The sequence below is a fragment of the Cricetulus griseus genome, assembly GCF_003668045.3.
Source record: "Cricetulus griseus strain 17A/GY chromosome 1 unlocalized genomic scaffold, alternate assembly CriGri-PICRH-1.0 chr1_1, whole genome shotgun sequence".
Classification (NCBI taxonomy): Eukaryota; Metazoa; Chordata; class Mammalia; order Rodentia; family Cricetidae; genus Cricetulus; species Cricetulus griseus.
Window position 1 is genome coordinate 199366532 of NW_023276807.1, and position 15961 is coordinate 199382492.

The 15961-nt window shown below is 39.9% G+C and overlaps 1 protein-coding gene across 6 annotated transcripts in view; it reads right to left on the reverse strand.

The window, feature by feature from the left end:
- Kat6b (lysine acetyltransferase 6B) overlaps positions 1-15961 on the reverse strand; it is a 165873-nt gene that overhangs the window by 56133 nt on the left and 93779 nt on the right. For all 6 annotated transcript variants that reach the window (XM_027387511.2, XM_027387512.2, XM_035452258.1 and 3 more), the window contains exon 3: positions 5158-5266. In XM_027387511.2, coding sequence (XP_027243312.1) covers positions 5158-5266 — 109 coding nt within the window. The remainder of the gene's footprint in view (positions 1-5157; positions 5267-15961) is intronic.

Sequence of the window (15961 nt, forward strand, 5' to 3'; positions counted from 1 at the left end):
GCAGCTGGAAAGGGGATTCACCTGCCAGAACGGTGTTACCAAATAAGTAACTGAAATGCCGTTCCTATCAGACACACAGATTGCTATGATGAGACATCCTTAAGTTCATCTTGACCTAACTTTTTTTTCTCCCCCACCCACTTGACCTAACTTTCATCAATTACTCTATTGCAACCTAAGTGACCTGTGTAGATTTTAAATCTGATCACATAATTTTTCTCTGTCCACCAAAAAGTCTTGGGAAAAATGTAAATTCTTTCATATAGGCCACACAACCCTTCCAAATTGGACCTCTGTTAAATGCTATCCCATTATCACAGAATGCTTTGTATTCTGCACTAATACTCATTGGCTTTTCTTTCCCAAGTACATGGAGCTCTTCTCCACCTCTGTGCATGCCAACTTCTTCCAGCCTATCCTCCTCTGACCCTACCTACTCCTATTCCCACTCTTGTTAAGGAGGCCCTTCTCTTTTCTCCCAGTGACTTCTTGGATTATCCATGAGCCATACCATGTATTTGTTCTTGGCATCATCACCAGGTAAACAGGATTCTGATGTTGTGATGTTCAGCCTCACCTCAGGTCCAAAGCAATGGAGCCAGTTGACCATGGACCAAAACCTCCCAAACTATGATCCAAAATGAACTTTGTGACTCTTAAGTTTCTTATTCAGATTTTTTGACTACAGTAAAGAAAATCTAATAGCATGCACCCAAAAAGCACGATTTCTGCTACTTGCCTCTCACAGTAGATGACTGACTCACTGCTGCAGTGGCTTCTGGGGGGTAGAGCTCCCTCCCCCTCTTCCTATTTACTCCTTTGAGGTGAGGCTCTCATTCCTCTTCTTTCTATGATTTTCTCTTGGAGTTCCTTCTAGTCAAGATACTGCTTTTTAACCCAATGATCCAATCCATGCCTAGTCAGTGTGAAACTAGATGACTAACAACTGCTCCCTGAAGCATTTAAACATAACAACCCTCAGAAACAAGTGCTTTGAAAAAATAAGCCTGGAGAGTGAAGGACTGCATCTCACCAGATCCCCCAGCACCATGTTTCTGAGGCTTGACAATGGGGTAAAGAAGAACTCAGGGTGGGTGCCAGGGCTCCTGAGTGTGGGCTGACAGTCTACCCACAGCTCTCGCTCCCTATCCTGCAGAGGGGCTGGCTCTCTCCCTCTCCAGCTGTGCCACAGCAGCCTCTCTTCTGCCTCCTGTTTCAATGAGCTTCCACTTAGTACGATGCTGTAATTTTGAACTGTACACTTATCTTAGATTTGCTAATTTGAAAACACACATGCACACAACTCATCTGTAAGTAAGATTTAACCACCCGGCAATTGGAGCAGCAGACACAAAATTTCATTTGGTATAATATCTAATACTTATGTGAAGCTAATTAAAGATAATTTGGCCTTAATGAGGCAAGGAGAATATAACAGTGTTAATTTCAAAGTAGGCTGATCCATGAAAGTCAAGTAAAATCACTCCCCAGCCTCAGCATTTCCTCAGACCTAAGGACTGTCTCACAGTTCCAAATTCATGAGTGGCTAGGATAATCCCCAGATGTGTGTCACCTTGCTGGCCATTCTCCCATGACTATTTTACTACCCTCAGGATAGCCCTGTTATACTTCATATTATACAGAAAAAGAAAACTATAGTTACAGTCAGCAGGAAAAGAGAAACAGGGCCCAGGGTTGGGGACAGCACATTTGGGGCATCTTTACATACTCCACCTCACATTTTTACTACATATGAACTTGAGCATTTTTAAAAAGGACTTCTGGCAAGGGAAAAAAATGGTTCTGACCATTTGTAATACAGTCATCCTAAAAATGGAGAAAAGTCTAACGAGCTCACTACATGGTAGGAGCAGAAGGAAACAGTTACACTCATGTCTATGAAAGCTCAGCACAGTGCAATCGTCATCATACAAATGGTGCTTCAGAGAGAGGTGACTAAAAGCATTGAGCACATATGGGAAACACATTGACTAATCATCTTCCTTATGGCTGCATCTGGACTTCCTTTTTCTGGTTTTATACTGCCCATAGACATTTTTCCTTTTTAACAAAAATATCTTATGTTCAGAATCCCTTTGATCCTTACAATCAGTCCCAACTCCATCCTGGAACCAATAGTTCTTCTGAGTATGAGAAGGGAAGCCATCTCTACAAGGTCAACTGGAGGACCACGTGTTAGTACCACTGGAGCTTCAGGACTGAACCGTGCCGGCAAGGCTGCCACCAGGATAGGGCTCTGAAGAAGCATGAGGTCCATCATCTTCTGTTTTCTTCATAAAAACTAAGGTGTCAAAACATAGCTTGAAACCACAAGGACCCTAGCACCCCCTAAAATTAGCCACATTTTATTTTGGTGCTTCAATTTTAAGAGGAAAAAAGAACATAGGTTGCTTGCCTAATGGACCAGAGGAAGTACAGTCTACACAGTATTTCACAACAGGGATCTTCTCCCAGTCACTAAAGTAGTTGAATGCAAGCGGATACAGTCACAGAAGATTAAATGAACTGCCACAGCACAGCAGTGCTCCACTTTAGCGTCCGGGAGAGGCACCTTCAGACATCCTTTGTGCACTACAGAGAGACATTATGCCCTAGGGCTTAGATTTCTGCCAGTGAGAGGTAGACATGATCTTGGGACAGAAGCCCTCAACTCATTCTGCACTTGTTAGAAAACAAAGAGTACTTTTGAGGACTGGGAAGGAACCAATGCCCTAAACAGTCCCTAACCTGACCCTAGGAAGTGTGAATGGAAAATGAAGAAGCTTTAGAGAAAAAGATATTTCAACAACTTCAGTGCAGAGGGGAACTTGATTTTATCAGAAAGTCTGAGATTGACCTGGGTAGAATTACACCTTGACACCTTGTGAGGAAGGACCTGAAGTTATGATGAAATCCTGGATTCCTTAGCAACAAACTCAGCAGGGCTGAGCGGGTCACCATCGGCAAAGAATACACGAAAAGAGCTTCTCCTCCCACATTTCAATACCTCCATAATCTGTCTAGGTATCCAGATAAAGTGATACTAAGGATATTAAATGATGGAGGGCATTTTTTAAAGTACAGTTTAAAATCTACAGATAAGCACCAGATAGGTGAATACCATAGAATTGACTAGGCAGTGACAAAAAGAATAATTCATTTGAAATGAGCCTAGTGAGAGGACCTACAAGCTAGGTAAAGTCAGGACTGATGAGTGAGGCACTCCCTCACCAACACAGCAGGAGATCATTGGGTTGAAATGTATTAAGGGAAACACACAGATAATGTTTCTGTGCCCTTGTCATTATCCATGACACCATGGCCAAGTCAGAGAATGTTAGTGAATCTGTAGAGCCCATCAAAAAGACTGTCAGAAAACATTTTTCAGGTAGGGTTTGAAATGTCTTATTTTGAAGGCTCTCTCCACCTAATCAGGTCCTGGAAGCTGCTGAACCACAAATGGCCTATAAAGCTAAACCTCTGCAAAAAGATTAAGAGTCATTTCACAACATTATCACTCCTCAGTATGGAATATTTCCTTTATCTGACCAGCAAGCAGCTGTTGGAAGTGGTGATAACACTTCAAATTATTTACAGTAATCAAGGATGACAACAAGAAGTGTGGGAAATCTTAACAATGGGTGGCCCATTTATGGAACTCTTACTATAGTTCACATAGACTACATACTTGGCTATTTAGTTCCTTGAAATCTAACGGTAAGTGCCATCATTTCTAGCAAGGACAGTACCTCATAGAATGAGTGAGTAAGTGACTAGTTGGAAGTAAAGGGTGTGACCTCGGATCCCAGGCAAATGCTTTGCCATGGATATAAAACTCAGCTGTTAGTCACGATTTTTTTGTTTTGTTTTGTTTTTCGAGACAGGGTTTCTCTGTGTAGCTTTGGAGCCTATCCTGGCACTCGCTCTGGAGACCAGGCTGGCCTCGAACTCATAGAGATCCGCCTGCCTCTGCCTCCTGAGTGCTGGGATTAAAGGCATGCACCACCAACGCCCAGCTTTAGTCATGAATTTTAAAATAAAATCTTGAGGGGAAAAATTTTTTCAGTACCTGGGAGAACAAAAGACCAGCACAGAAAGATTAACTTTGTAAAACCTTGGACTGGGGGTGCAACTCAGTAGTAGTGTCTGCTTAGCGGTTTGACCCCTGGAAAAACACCACCAACAAAAAAAATTGTGTGTGGGGGGGTGGGGGTGGGGTTGAGGGGACACGGACCTAAAATTACCCTTTTATGTAACCTGGGTGACTTATGTACTGAATCCAAAAGACTATAAGGTAAAAAAAAAAATTAAAACATAAATACAATTTCCCTTTATATTTCTGAATAAAACTGGAGACATAATCTTTAAATCTTATGCTAAGAACACATCTCCCTTAGGAGCATTTGGGGCACTGTAACTGTTTCAGTTGCTGCCCAAGGTTCTTTTCCAGCAGTTCCTCCACTCCCTCCTACACCAACCACCCTTAATCTACCTTGGTCCAGGCAACCCCAACCTCTAGCATCATATGATTTCACGTTTCCTGTCCCCTTTCAGTCACACAGAGCTGAGCTGAAGTACTACATTTCACCAGTAGGTGTCATGACCTGAAACACTACAGACCTGAGTCTCTGGAAAACAGAAGTGATTCTCTGTTTAGCATAAACTCTCTGCTGTGAGCTAGGCGTGGCAATGTGGCAATGGTTCCTTGGGAAGGTGAGTCCTGAAAATGACTAAGATCTGGATTTAGGAGTGTGGCCCAGGCAACATAAGGAGACTCCAGCATTTCCAAAAGCTCAGGTGTGGCACATACCACCCGAGTAACCTCAGAAAGCACAGTGAGTTTGAGGCCAGCCTAAGCTACATGGAGAGACATCTTGAGAAACAAGACAAAAACCAATATCTCCAAACTGAATTATCCAAATAGGTTTGAAACTGAAGCTTGGTTACAAATATTACTGAACAGTATCGTATAAACCTAAGATATATTGGTACTGATACGTTCATATTTCACCCTTTATGTTATATTTCAAGACTATTCCATCAGCAATTGGCTTATTTAAATAACAAATGCTGTGTGGTTTGCTAGAGATGAAGAGCATGAATCCCTGCCAGTCAGCGGAAGTCAGAGAAGAAGGCACACAGAGCCCCCCAACTTACCACTGCTGCCACAGTCTGCACAAGAAAGGAGTTCTTCTGCTTTCTTCTCTCGATTGGATTCCTTAGTCCCCAAACAGAAGCTACATATTGGAATGGGATCGGCACGGGGCTGTGAAAAATTAAAAAATATACATATATACATATTGATAGCTTTCATTTAAAAACTTAAAACAATTATTAAAATTCAAAGTGTCTTACAATATTACTTAAGGAAACCCTGATAAATTAAGTATTCAAATCAACACCTTCTAATAAAAATCATCATAAATTATTTGGTAGCAAAGCAGTACCCAAATACATTTAAATGTAGCCATTAGATCCACAAGTAACTTTTATGATTTCAGTGATGCCTAATACCTTCAAATATCATACAGCCCTCAGAATGAAATAAAGGATTCATCTGTAATCCCAAGTGTTCCTATAATCTGTATGCTTATAATAAACTGATTTATCTATTCAGCATTAAAGACCATGGATACCATCCAGTTAATTAAGTGAGGTTATTTAACTAAATGTTATCAAGTGTCCTAATTATTCACCTATTAAACACTAGACATGAAATGTATGTTTTAGATGGCACATGAACAGAGAATAAGTCGGAGTTAAAATTCTGTTGAACTTGAGAAGATCAAAAGACTATTAACAAGGCCTCTCTGGCACCAAGGGCTTCAAAGGGAAAGCAGGGCACACAAAGGAGATAAACCCTCAATCTCTGACATTCACACTTTATAAAAGAAACAACAAAACATTTGTCTACCCCCTGGCACCCTTTAACTCTCTATGGCAATTGCTTTTAACAATGTGTAAATCTACATACATTCTGTGTCTCGCTGTTGTTTACTACTACCAGCAGGGCAGGCATTTCCATCCATATGAATGCAGTTGACTGTGCCTACAGATCTGGTTACATTATCTTGAACAGCCAAAACTGTATAAAAAACTAACATTTTATTGTACATTCCAAGCCTTCACACATGTTGTCTGCTAGCTCTCTGAATGTGACTGTGAAGTCTTTATACTGAATCTCATGAATCAAAAATTCAGGGCAAGAAAACTCGACATAATCACAAATGTTTTTATATGTAAATCGCAAACAAGATTATGTTAGATCTAATTCTCTAAGTCTATACAGCAGCACAGAATGAAGCTCATTTGGGCAACTATTCAATCCCAAATGCCTAATACATATCCTTGTTCACAGTAGGCACTCAAAATATGTTTGCTGGTTGCATAAATAAGCAACTGCCAGTTAAAAAGAAAAATCAACCACATCCTTAAAATAATATATTGAATACTTATAATGATTCAATAAATGTCTGGGTTCCCTCTAACAACATGCCACGAAAGTGAAGAGCTCATCTTATGACCAAGAATTCATAAACTTGTTTAATATGACTGTGACTCTTATCTTACGAGTATTCATTATCCTGCCCTTATTTTCAGCTTAATTTGTTCTATTAATATGCACATGCTTTACTTTCTGAGGTAGTTTTACAAATGTATTTTTATAGCTCTGTTAAAAAGGCACAGTGTGAAACATTCTGTACTAGAAAAACCAAAAAAAAAAAAAAAAAAAAAAAAAAGAGACAAGCTACAACAAATTGGTCACTGACTCTAGCCACAGTGTTTGAAATGCCAGATAATCAGCACTGCATAATTATGGATCCATAGTTATTACTTGCAACTGCTCAGCTGCAGTACCTAGGGAACACTTTTGTTCCTTTAAATAGCAATTAAAAGAACAATCTGGTTTTAAAGTGACAACATTCCCCTGATAGATTCTGGCTAAAGCACAGTCTTTGTACTAATGGGATTCTTGCTTTCATTTGATAGAACAATGTTGAAGCCACTGCCGCCACCCTTGCAGTGATAAATAATTTACAAAATGTCACATATCATTCATGCAATGAAATAAATCCAAATCTGCAGCTCCATTTTTCTTTCCCAGAAGAATTTTTAGCTGAAAGGGAGACATGGCCACCAGCCAGCATTCATGCTCATTTTTCGTTTTTAACTAAAGGTAACACAAAGGACAAAGGTTGCTAGTAGTTCATGGCCAGAAAGACTGATGTCCCACACCCTTCCCAATAATAGAAGCAGAGATGCTCACTTCACACCACATTCAAGTGAACCCCACCATGCTATGTATGCTCACAGCCATTTATTTTACGGATAACTATCTCACAATACTCTATAAAACCACTGCATTATACAGAAATGTCTGCCCTGCTGAATTATTGATAATTCAAAGCACTTTTTGCTAACCTCAGTGTAGCCGAGTCTAATTAACTTTAAAAAATTGTCACTTGTATGAAATGAAACTTTTACAGTAATGCATGTAAATGGGTCACAGAATTATTTTTATTCACTATTCTCAGACTACATATAAATTGTATTTTTTAAATAATCCCTTAAAGTAAAATGGATTGCAGTCAGGAAGAGGTCTAGCTAAATAGCAATTTGATTCCATACAGATCTACTAAAGACAAGTGGTATTTAAGAAGTTTGAAAACAGAAGTCCAAGTTGATCATGGTGACATATACTGTAACCCTAGTATACTGGACTTGGAGGCAGGATTGAAATGATTTCAAGGATAGCCTGAGTTTCAAGGTCTGTGCTACACTGTAAAACACTTGTCACGCTCCCCTCAAAAGAAAAACACCCAACCTTATTTGAAAATTCTTAATTCCTTTCTTTGACATCCCAAGAGGGACACAGGAGCAACACAGCCATCTTAGTGGGTAAAGTGTGCTACAGAAGCCTAACAGCCAGAATTCAATCCTGGGAACCCACATTAATAGATTGGGGGGAGGGGATTGGCTCAGGAATTGTTGTCTTCTGACCTCTAGCGTGGGTGTGTTCATGTACACACAATTAAATACAGCCATAAATAAAACAAACATTTGAAAGACAAAAGCAAAAGAAGTCTCAGAAAGGCATCCTTCTAACTTGTTGGTCACATTTTTTTATGATGTCTGGTAATGCTAAACTAATAGCAAACCTGAGGACAACACTGGGGAGAGATGTGAAGATAAAAACTAATGAGCCCCCTCTGCTCTAGAAACACCTCTCCAACATGGCTTCTGCCTTTGCCAAGCAATGGCTCTGAGGCAGTGGGGAAGCCGGGGGCCCCTCCTTCCACGGCTACCTCACCTACTCACCTTGACCAGGTAAGACATATGATATTATCCCCACTTTAGGGAGAAAACGGAGGGTCTGGGGAGTTAGGCAACTTTCCTCAACTTGCACATGTTCAAGTGAAGATCTGGACTGAAACACAAAGTCTGTGGTGTGTCCCAGGGACCCATTTCTCAACTTCACTACCTACCTCTATTCTTCTCTCAGAAAAACATATGGTAAAAGATTATCTTCCCACCAAGAGCAACACATTTTTAAAGGTGTTCATCATCTCTCCCAGCACCAATAGCATGTTTTAAAAGTACTTAAAAGGGTGCCACTATAATGCTATATTATTACTAATTACAAAAAGGTACAAGGAAAAACCTGGCAAACAATTCTTTAACAAATACGAGACTAGCACCATGTGCCTCCAAGTGTTACTATAAAGTGCAGAGCACTGCCCATGTCTTTCTTGGTGAGTCTACCAAAAAGAGAAAGAATCAGGCAAATTAAAATGAAAGAATTCTTTATAAAACAACTTACTTTGGACTCTTCAAAGAATGTCAGTTCATGATCCTTGGTTGAATTGTTGGTTTTAAAAAAGATTTATTTACCGGTATAAGTGTTTGCATGCATGCATATATGTGCAACAGGTGTGTGTCTAGTGTTTTCAGAGGCCGGAAGAGGGTGCTAAGTCCCCTGCAACTAATTATTGTTACAGAATGTTGTGAGCCACCACATGACAGCTGGGTACCAAACCTGAGTCTTCTACAAGTGCTCTTAAGGGTAGCTATCATTTATCTAGCACCCTGAATTCTTGAGTCACCATAAATTATTTTACTGGTATGATTAGGGGAATATACACTAAATATCAGATAATACATAAGCCAGACATGACATAAATGGACATATGATCATGTTTCACCGTTGCCTACAATGACAATTCTAGAGAGATGTAAGCAAATACTTAGAAGTGACGTGATCTCTTATCTGGGGTCATCCTTGTAGATTGGCTGGAGTTTCCCTTAAACCAAGTTTCTACCTGACCCCAAAATGCGCTCCCTCCCCCATCAAAATGTCTCTTTAATGATAGGTAGCCTGAACTGGCCATCTCCTGTAATCAGATTAGTAACTATCCCAATTGTCATCAGAGAGCCTTCATCCAGTGACTGATGGAAGCAAATGAAGAGATCCACAACCAAGTATTGGGTTGAGCTCAGAGGATCCTGTTGAAGAGAAGGAGGAAAATTTGTACAAGCCAGAAGCATCAAGGACATCACAAGGGAACCCACAAAAACAACTAACCTGGGCTCATAGGAGTGGACAAATGACCCACTTTCTTCAAAATTGAATTAAAAGGGAGGCAGAGGGAACAGTTGAGACAGACAAGCAGCTCAGGAGACTAATAAGGAAAGCCAAGCAACTGTCCTTAAAGTCTTTATGTAGCTAGCTCAGACTGGCACCAAACTCACTACCCTCCTGCCACAGCTTCCTGAGTGTTAAAGCTGCAGCAATGTGCCACTATGTCTGACTTTAGGAGGTCTTTCTCTTGAAAAAGAAAAAGAAATTAAATAAGCTGGACATGGTAGTGCATGACTTTAATTCCAGCACTAGGGAGGCAGAGGCAGTCAATCTCTGAGTTCGGGGCCAGCCTGTTTCTGGATAGCCAGGGCTACACAAAGAGAACCTGTCTCAAAAACAAACAACAATTATAAAGGAACTGAGGCTGTTCATCCTTAAACATTCACAGGTGGAAAGCTGGGTATTTTCAAGTGGATGGAAGGGTTAGATTTTATCTTAGTGGCTTCAGCACACACACAAAAACACAGACCAACAGAAGCAGAATAGAAAAATGTGCTGTCAGCAAAAAGACCTATAACTGCTGTCCCTGTCATTAACATTCTTCTTAAAATTATGGTACAATACATGTAACATATGGGCTGGGGAGACAGCTCGGTGGGAAAACTGTCTGCTGTGCAATTGTGAGGGCCTCAGATTAAATCCCTAGAACCCATGTAAAACCAAAATGTTGTCTCTTGGTCTTATGGTAAGATGGGAGGTGGAAAAGGGAGAATTCCTAAAAGCTCTCGGGCCAGCTAGCCTGACAAACACAGCAAACAAAGCCTGTGTGGGTCAGTGAGGTGGCTCAGAGGGAAACAGCATTCCAATGCAAGCTTGACAACCGAAGTTCAATCCTAGAAAGCCATATGGTAGATAGAACTGATTCCCACAAGTTGTTCTCTGACCTTCATACACACATCATACCACAGCATGTGCACGCATGTGTGCGCACACAGAGAGAGGAATGATACTCATTGATGAAGCCCCAGCCACAGAGTACATTTTGGCGAATCAATGAATGAACAAATCTGTGAGACTGGGAACTGTTCTTTTTGTTTATTTATATTACATGTATTTAAAACCTATAAAGACTTCAAGTAAGACAACAATCAATGGTGAGGTGAGTGAGTTCACCATTTTTTGAGCACTATTTATTTATTGTCCTACTCTAACACACATACTTCCCTGTGCATACTCTGACAAGATAAGACCAAAGGCTGTAAAACCACCAAGGAAAATTATTATAAATATTAACTTTTAAGGCTCACCCAGAAGTATCTACTACAGTTTCATATCAATTTGGATATGAAGGAGGGGTGGGAAGGGGGAACCTAAGTTGAAGATGATCAAAACACATTGCATACATGTATAAAATTATTAACGAATAAATGAAAACATACAAAATAGATAAATACATAATACATAAACATTCATGAAGCCAGGGCTTATTGCTAGTATGTAGCTATGGTGAACCATCCCTCTATCCACCACAGTGATAGCAGCAAATTAAGAAGAGTGTAATCTGATCATCTTTTTCTGTTTAGGTCCTATATGATTTCTTAGGCTGGTGTCTTGATCTCTCTATGTAGTTGAGACTGCCTCTTAGAGCTAGGATCATATCCATCAATCAATCAATCAATCAATCAATCAATGTGACAGGGTCTCACTGGCTCGCCTGGAACTCACAGAGATATGACAGCCTCTGCCTCCCAAGTACCAGAATTAACGGTATACCCTACCACGACAGGCACAATCTATTTTAAAACAAAGTACTTTATATACATTGGTGCTTTATGGCTGATAATGTGTTATTGTCCAGAACTTTACAATAGACAGTACAGGAATAACACGGGTTGAAAAAAAAATGCTCCTGTTGTTTAGAGTAACTTCCACCCTTTTCTGCCATTCTAGTACTCAATGTGACATTTATCTAACATAGAACTAAACTTCATTTCTTGCCACTTAGCCACTTACTCAACTGATGTCTGCTATAATGGATCAAGCCCAGTCCTAATTAGGACACAGATCATGCACTCTCAGGATCTTCCTTTACAGCAACCCAGTTAATGTGGTCTTTGGGAACACACAAAGTCTAAAAGGTGGAACTTCCTGTGATGATCCAAAGCATCTTCTTCCTTCTGAGCTTATCATGCTGCCATGGGTCAGTAAATGTGGTCAGTGCAGCCACCACTCAGCAAGCTGTTTGGAGCCCAGCACCCATCAAAGCAGCGGGGACTACTTCAAATCCTGGGCAGAGCAGAACTCTAGTGACAATATGCTCAGCATGATTTTCTCTGTGTTCATGTAAGTCTTAAGTCTTTCTTTGCAATTCATGAGTTTGGACCTGAGTAGATGCTAAGTAATTTTTTTCCAGAAGCTAATTGGAGATGCACTTACTACAAGATGTTAAACAGGCAACAATTTTATCTTAATTTTACTCTTGCTCTATGGATCTTCACTGTCCCACCTCTGCTGCTCATTATGCTTCTAGTTGGGTAATTGGTTCTGTGAGGGAGCAGTGTATCATCCCCACCAGCTCTGAGATAAGGATTTATTGTTGGTAATGTGTGGAGATCTTGATTATGATGGTTGTATTTTAGCTCCTTGTCACAGTGATGAACGTTCTCCGTATTTAAAAGTAACAGTTTAAAAAAGCATAATAAAACAAATAGTATTTCTGCATATATGCATAAAATATTACCATTTTTTCCCTTTCATTGAAAAGCAAACCCATATCAATGACCGAATACTACAGGGAAATGTCCATGATCAAAGGAAGCTTCCGGAGTAAGAAACAATAAAAGCTTAGCAACAAAGGAATGAGAAGTGAGGGGACATTCTAAGAGCATCAGCCCGCTTTCCCATTGTGTGGAGCTAATTGAAATGCTCACACTGTATCCTGGAGTCTAGAACTTGTTCTAATTAGGCAGGTGTACCATTTATAAGCATGCTGATTAAGGAGAGTGATTCTAGTGGAAGAAAACAAATCTAACCCTGCACACTGAGCTTAACAAAACCCTTCGCTGCTAGATGAAGCCGACACATTTTGAAAAAATGACAACGAAATAATTAGTTTCCCCAGGGCCTTCAATTTCTTATCTGGACAGGGCCCTGGCTTTTAAGATTGCATCTGAACAGCTCTCTTCCACCCCTGCCATTAGAAACTGCAGATATTACATTTATCTTCCTAAGAGGGATCAAAGTCTGATTCAACACAGCTGGAAATCCGACATACGGTTACAGGAAGACTATTGAGGATTTACAAACTGTTCATGTTGGCAAGCATGTCACAATATTAGAACTATAAACCCTACATTATATTATATTAGCACTATAATCTAGAGATTTATAAAAATAGAATGTTCAAATCAACTTAAAGTATCACAAATCTTTAGTTTTAGTTTTGTTTTAAATTGAGTACCTCCCAAGTGAATCCCAGCTTCAGTATTTAAAGAGTGTGGGCAAGAGCAAGTCCAGACTTTGAAACTATTATTTCTTTAAGAGTAAGAAAACTGTTAGGAGGTGGGAACTGATGACTCCCACCTTCAATCTCCAAATTAGGAATACCTCCAAGAGTTTGAGTATAGTCTGGGCTGCAGAGTGAGAGTCAATCTCAAAACAGACAAAAACAACAAACAAGAAGACAGGGTTCTAGAGAAATCCTGTCTTAATTGCACAAGATTGGGAGGTTGTCAGTAAAGCACTGTACATGCACAATGTTGATTCCCAGCACCCACATAAGCATGGTAGCATTTGCTTGAATTTAAGGGCTGGGAAGATGGGGTCAATCCTTGGAGTGTGCTGGTCAGCCAGTCTAGCCTAACTGGTGACCACCAAACCAATGAAAGACCATCTCAAAGGAAGTACACAACATTTCTGTGGATGACAGCTAAGGTTATCCTCTGGCATTCACAGGTACATACAACACACACACACACAACACAACACAACACACACACACACACACACACACACACACACACACACACACACACACACACCTCTCACTAAAACACTAAAACATGGCATAAAAACTGTTAAACACTGGTATTAACTTCTGAAAATTATTCCTAAGTAAAACTAGAACACAGTAGCAATGGATAAATTAAAGGATAGTATAACACCGCAGTTAAGAAAGGCATAAGACGGAGCTGCCTATCTGCCAGGTAAAAGGAGAGCTTCAGCATTTGCTCTAAACTTCCACTTTAATCTAGATATGGTCCTCAACCTTGCCTAACCATGATGGGAACTAAATATAGACATGCTCCATACCAAAAAGAAATGTGCACCAACTGCTACAAGACACAGGCAATGCAGTTGTACCCAATAAATAACACACAAAGCTGGGAACAGAATGCAGAGGAAGGAAGGAAGGCCACTAACAGTTTAGAAAAGCCACACATTAGACATTTTCTTTCTCATTTTCCTTTTTTTTTGAGACTGGGTTTCTCTGTATAGTCCTGGAACTCACTCTGTAGACCGGGTTAGCCTTGAACTCCCAAGTACTAGAACTAAAGGTATGGCTTCAGACATTTTTCTGTAACACCATCCTTAACAGTGTTTCACAATCAGAGATCTGGGAAGACAGTGAGACACTGTACATAATTCAGTACGCACTATTACTTAGCACCCAAAGTATAATTGCTAGAGTGTAATTGGTACTCTAAGGGCTTGTCCTAACAGAAGCAATAAAAGTACTGTAATTCTATTACCACACTTAATTCTCAATTGTCCTCTGGGCACACAAACCATCCATGTACAGTATTTCCAAGCCCCTGCCTGTTCTGCATTGGTTTTCCTCTGCCCTTTCAATTACAGTATTCATAAGCAGTGAGGCAAGAGAGCCGCTTGGATAATTACTACCCAAATGTCAAGTACTTGGATCTTGTGTATGCAGCAACCTCATCCCCTAGGTCTCTGTTATGGTGGAAGTTCCAGATCCACTAATTCTTTGGGCCAGGCATTACTCTGCCAAGGGTGGAGAGCCATATAAGCCCCTCATGCTCCCCCCCCTATGAAGCTACAGCAGGGCTAGGAAGAAACAGACCACACAGGAAAAGCTTCTCCACCAGGTCAGGGATTTTAAAAGCTCAATTTCCTGGAAGCTTTAGAAGAAAGAATTCTAAGAAGCCACTAAAACAATACAATAGAAAAAAGAAATAAGCAAAATTTCTGATATTTGAAACCAATGTTTAGTACGTTCTGTATACCCAGGGATTTCAGGAAGCCACATAATCATTTTTAAGTGTATAGGTCAGTGGCACACAGGACATTCATACTGGCGTGCGTGTGTGTGTGTGTGTGTGTGTGTGTGTGTGTGTGTGTGTGTGTGTGTGTGTGTGCGTGCGAGCGCTCCCTTGCTCGCATGTGCACACTCAGGTATATTTTACATATAATGAAATGCAAAGCAAGTTTTGCATCAATGAAGGTTCATAAACCATCCCTATCAAAATACAGAACTCTGAAACATGTAGATGTCTTGCTTCTCACCCTACTTTCCCATTCTTGTTGGCTAACAGCCACTACTTTTATTATTTTAATAATTTACTTAAATTTATTTTATGTGCATTGGTATGAAGGTGTCAGATCTCCTGGAACTGGAGTTATAGACAGTTGTGAGCTGCCATGTGGGTGCTGGGAGTTGAACCTGGGTCCTCTGGAAGAGCAGCCAGTACTCTTAAACACTGAGCTATCTGTCCAGACTCTAGAAGCCACTACTTTTCATATCAATTACAACAAATGAATTTGGTACAGTTTTTTAATACAAAATACATTATTTTATATAATGGAGCCTGACAGTATGAATTACTCTGTTTAGGGTTCCTTTCATGTTCAATGCATTTGAGATTCTCATAAACTATTGTTTTTATCAGTCATTATTCCATTATTAAGTAGTGCTTACTGTAAAGGGTTACTAAATCTGCTTCAGTACAAAGGCAGTGTGTCAGTTCCACACAGGCTACTTATTCCCAAGACAGATGAATGGCATTTATTTTTAGTTTGCAGATAAAACAAAAGTGTTAAGAACATTCTTCTTTTAAATTAACTTTTTAAAAAATTATCATTAGACTAACCTAGAAGCCATAACCCTCCTGCTTTAGTTTCCTAAGTGCTGGGATTACAGACATGTGCATTTTTATACAAGTATTTTTTGTAGTCATATGAAAATACATTTTCATTTCTGCAAATTAAATATCTCAGACTAGAACTGTTGGGTTACAGGGTAGATAAATGTTTAAACACACCAGAAATGACTCAACAGACTAATTGAGAAAAATGGAAAATACATGGTAGGAGCAGATTTTACCACAGAGCTTGAAAACACTGTAACAAAAAGAAATA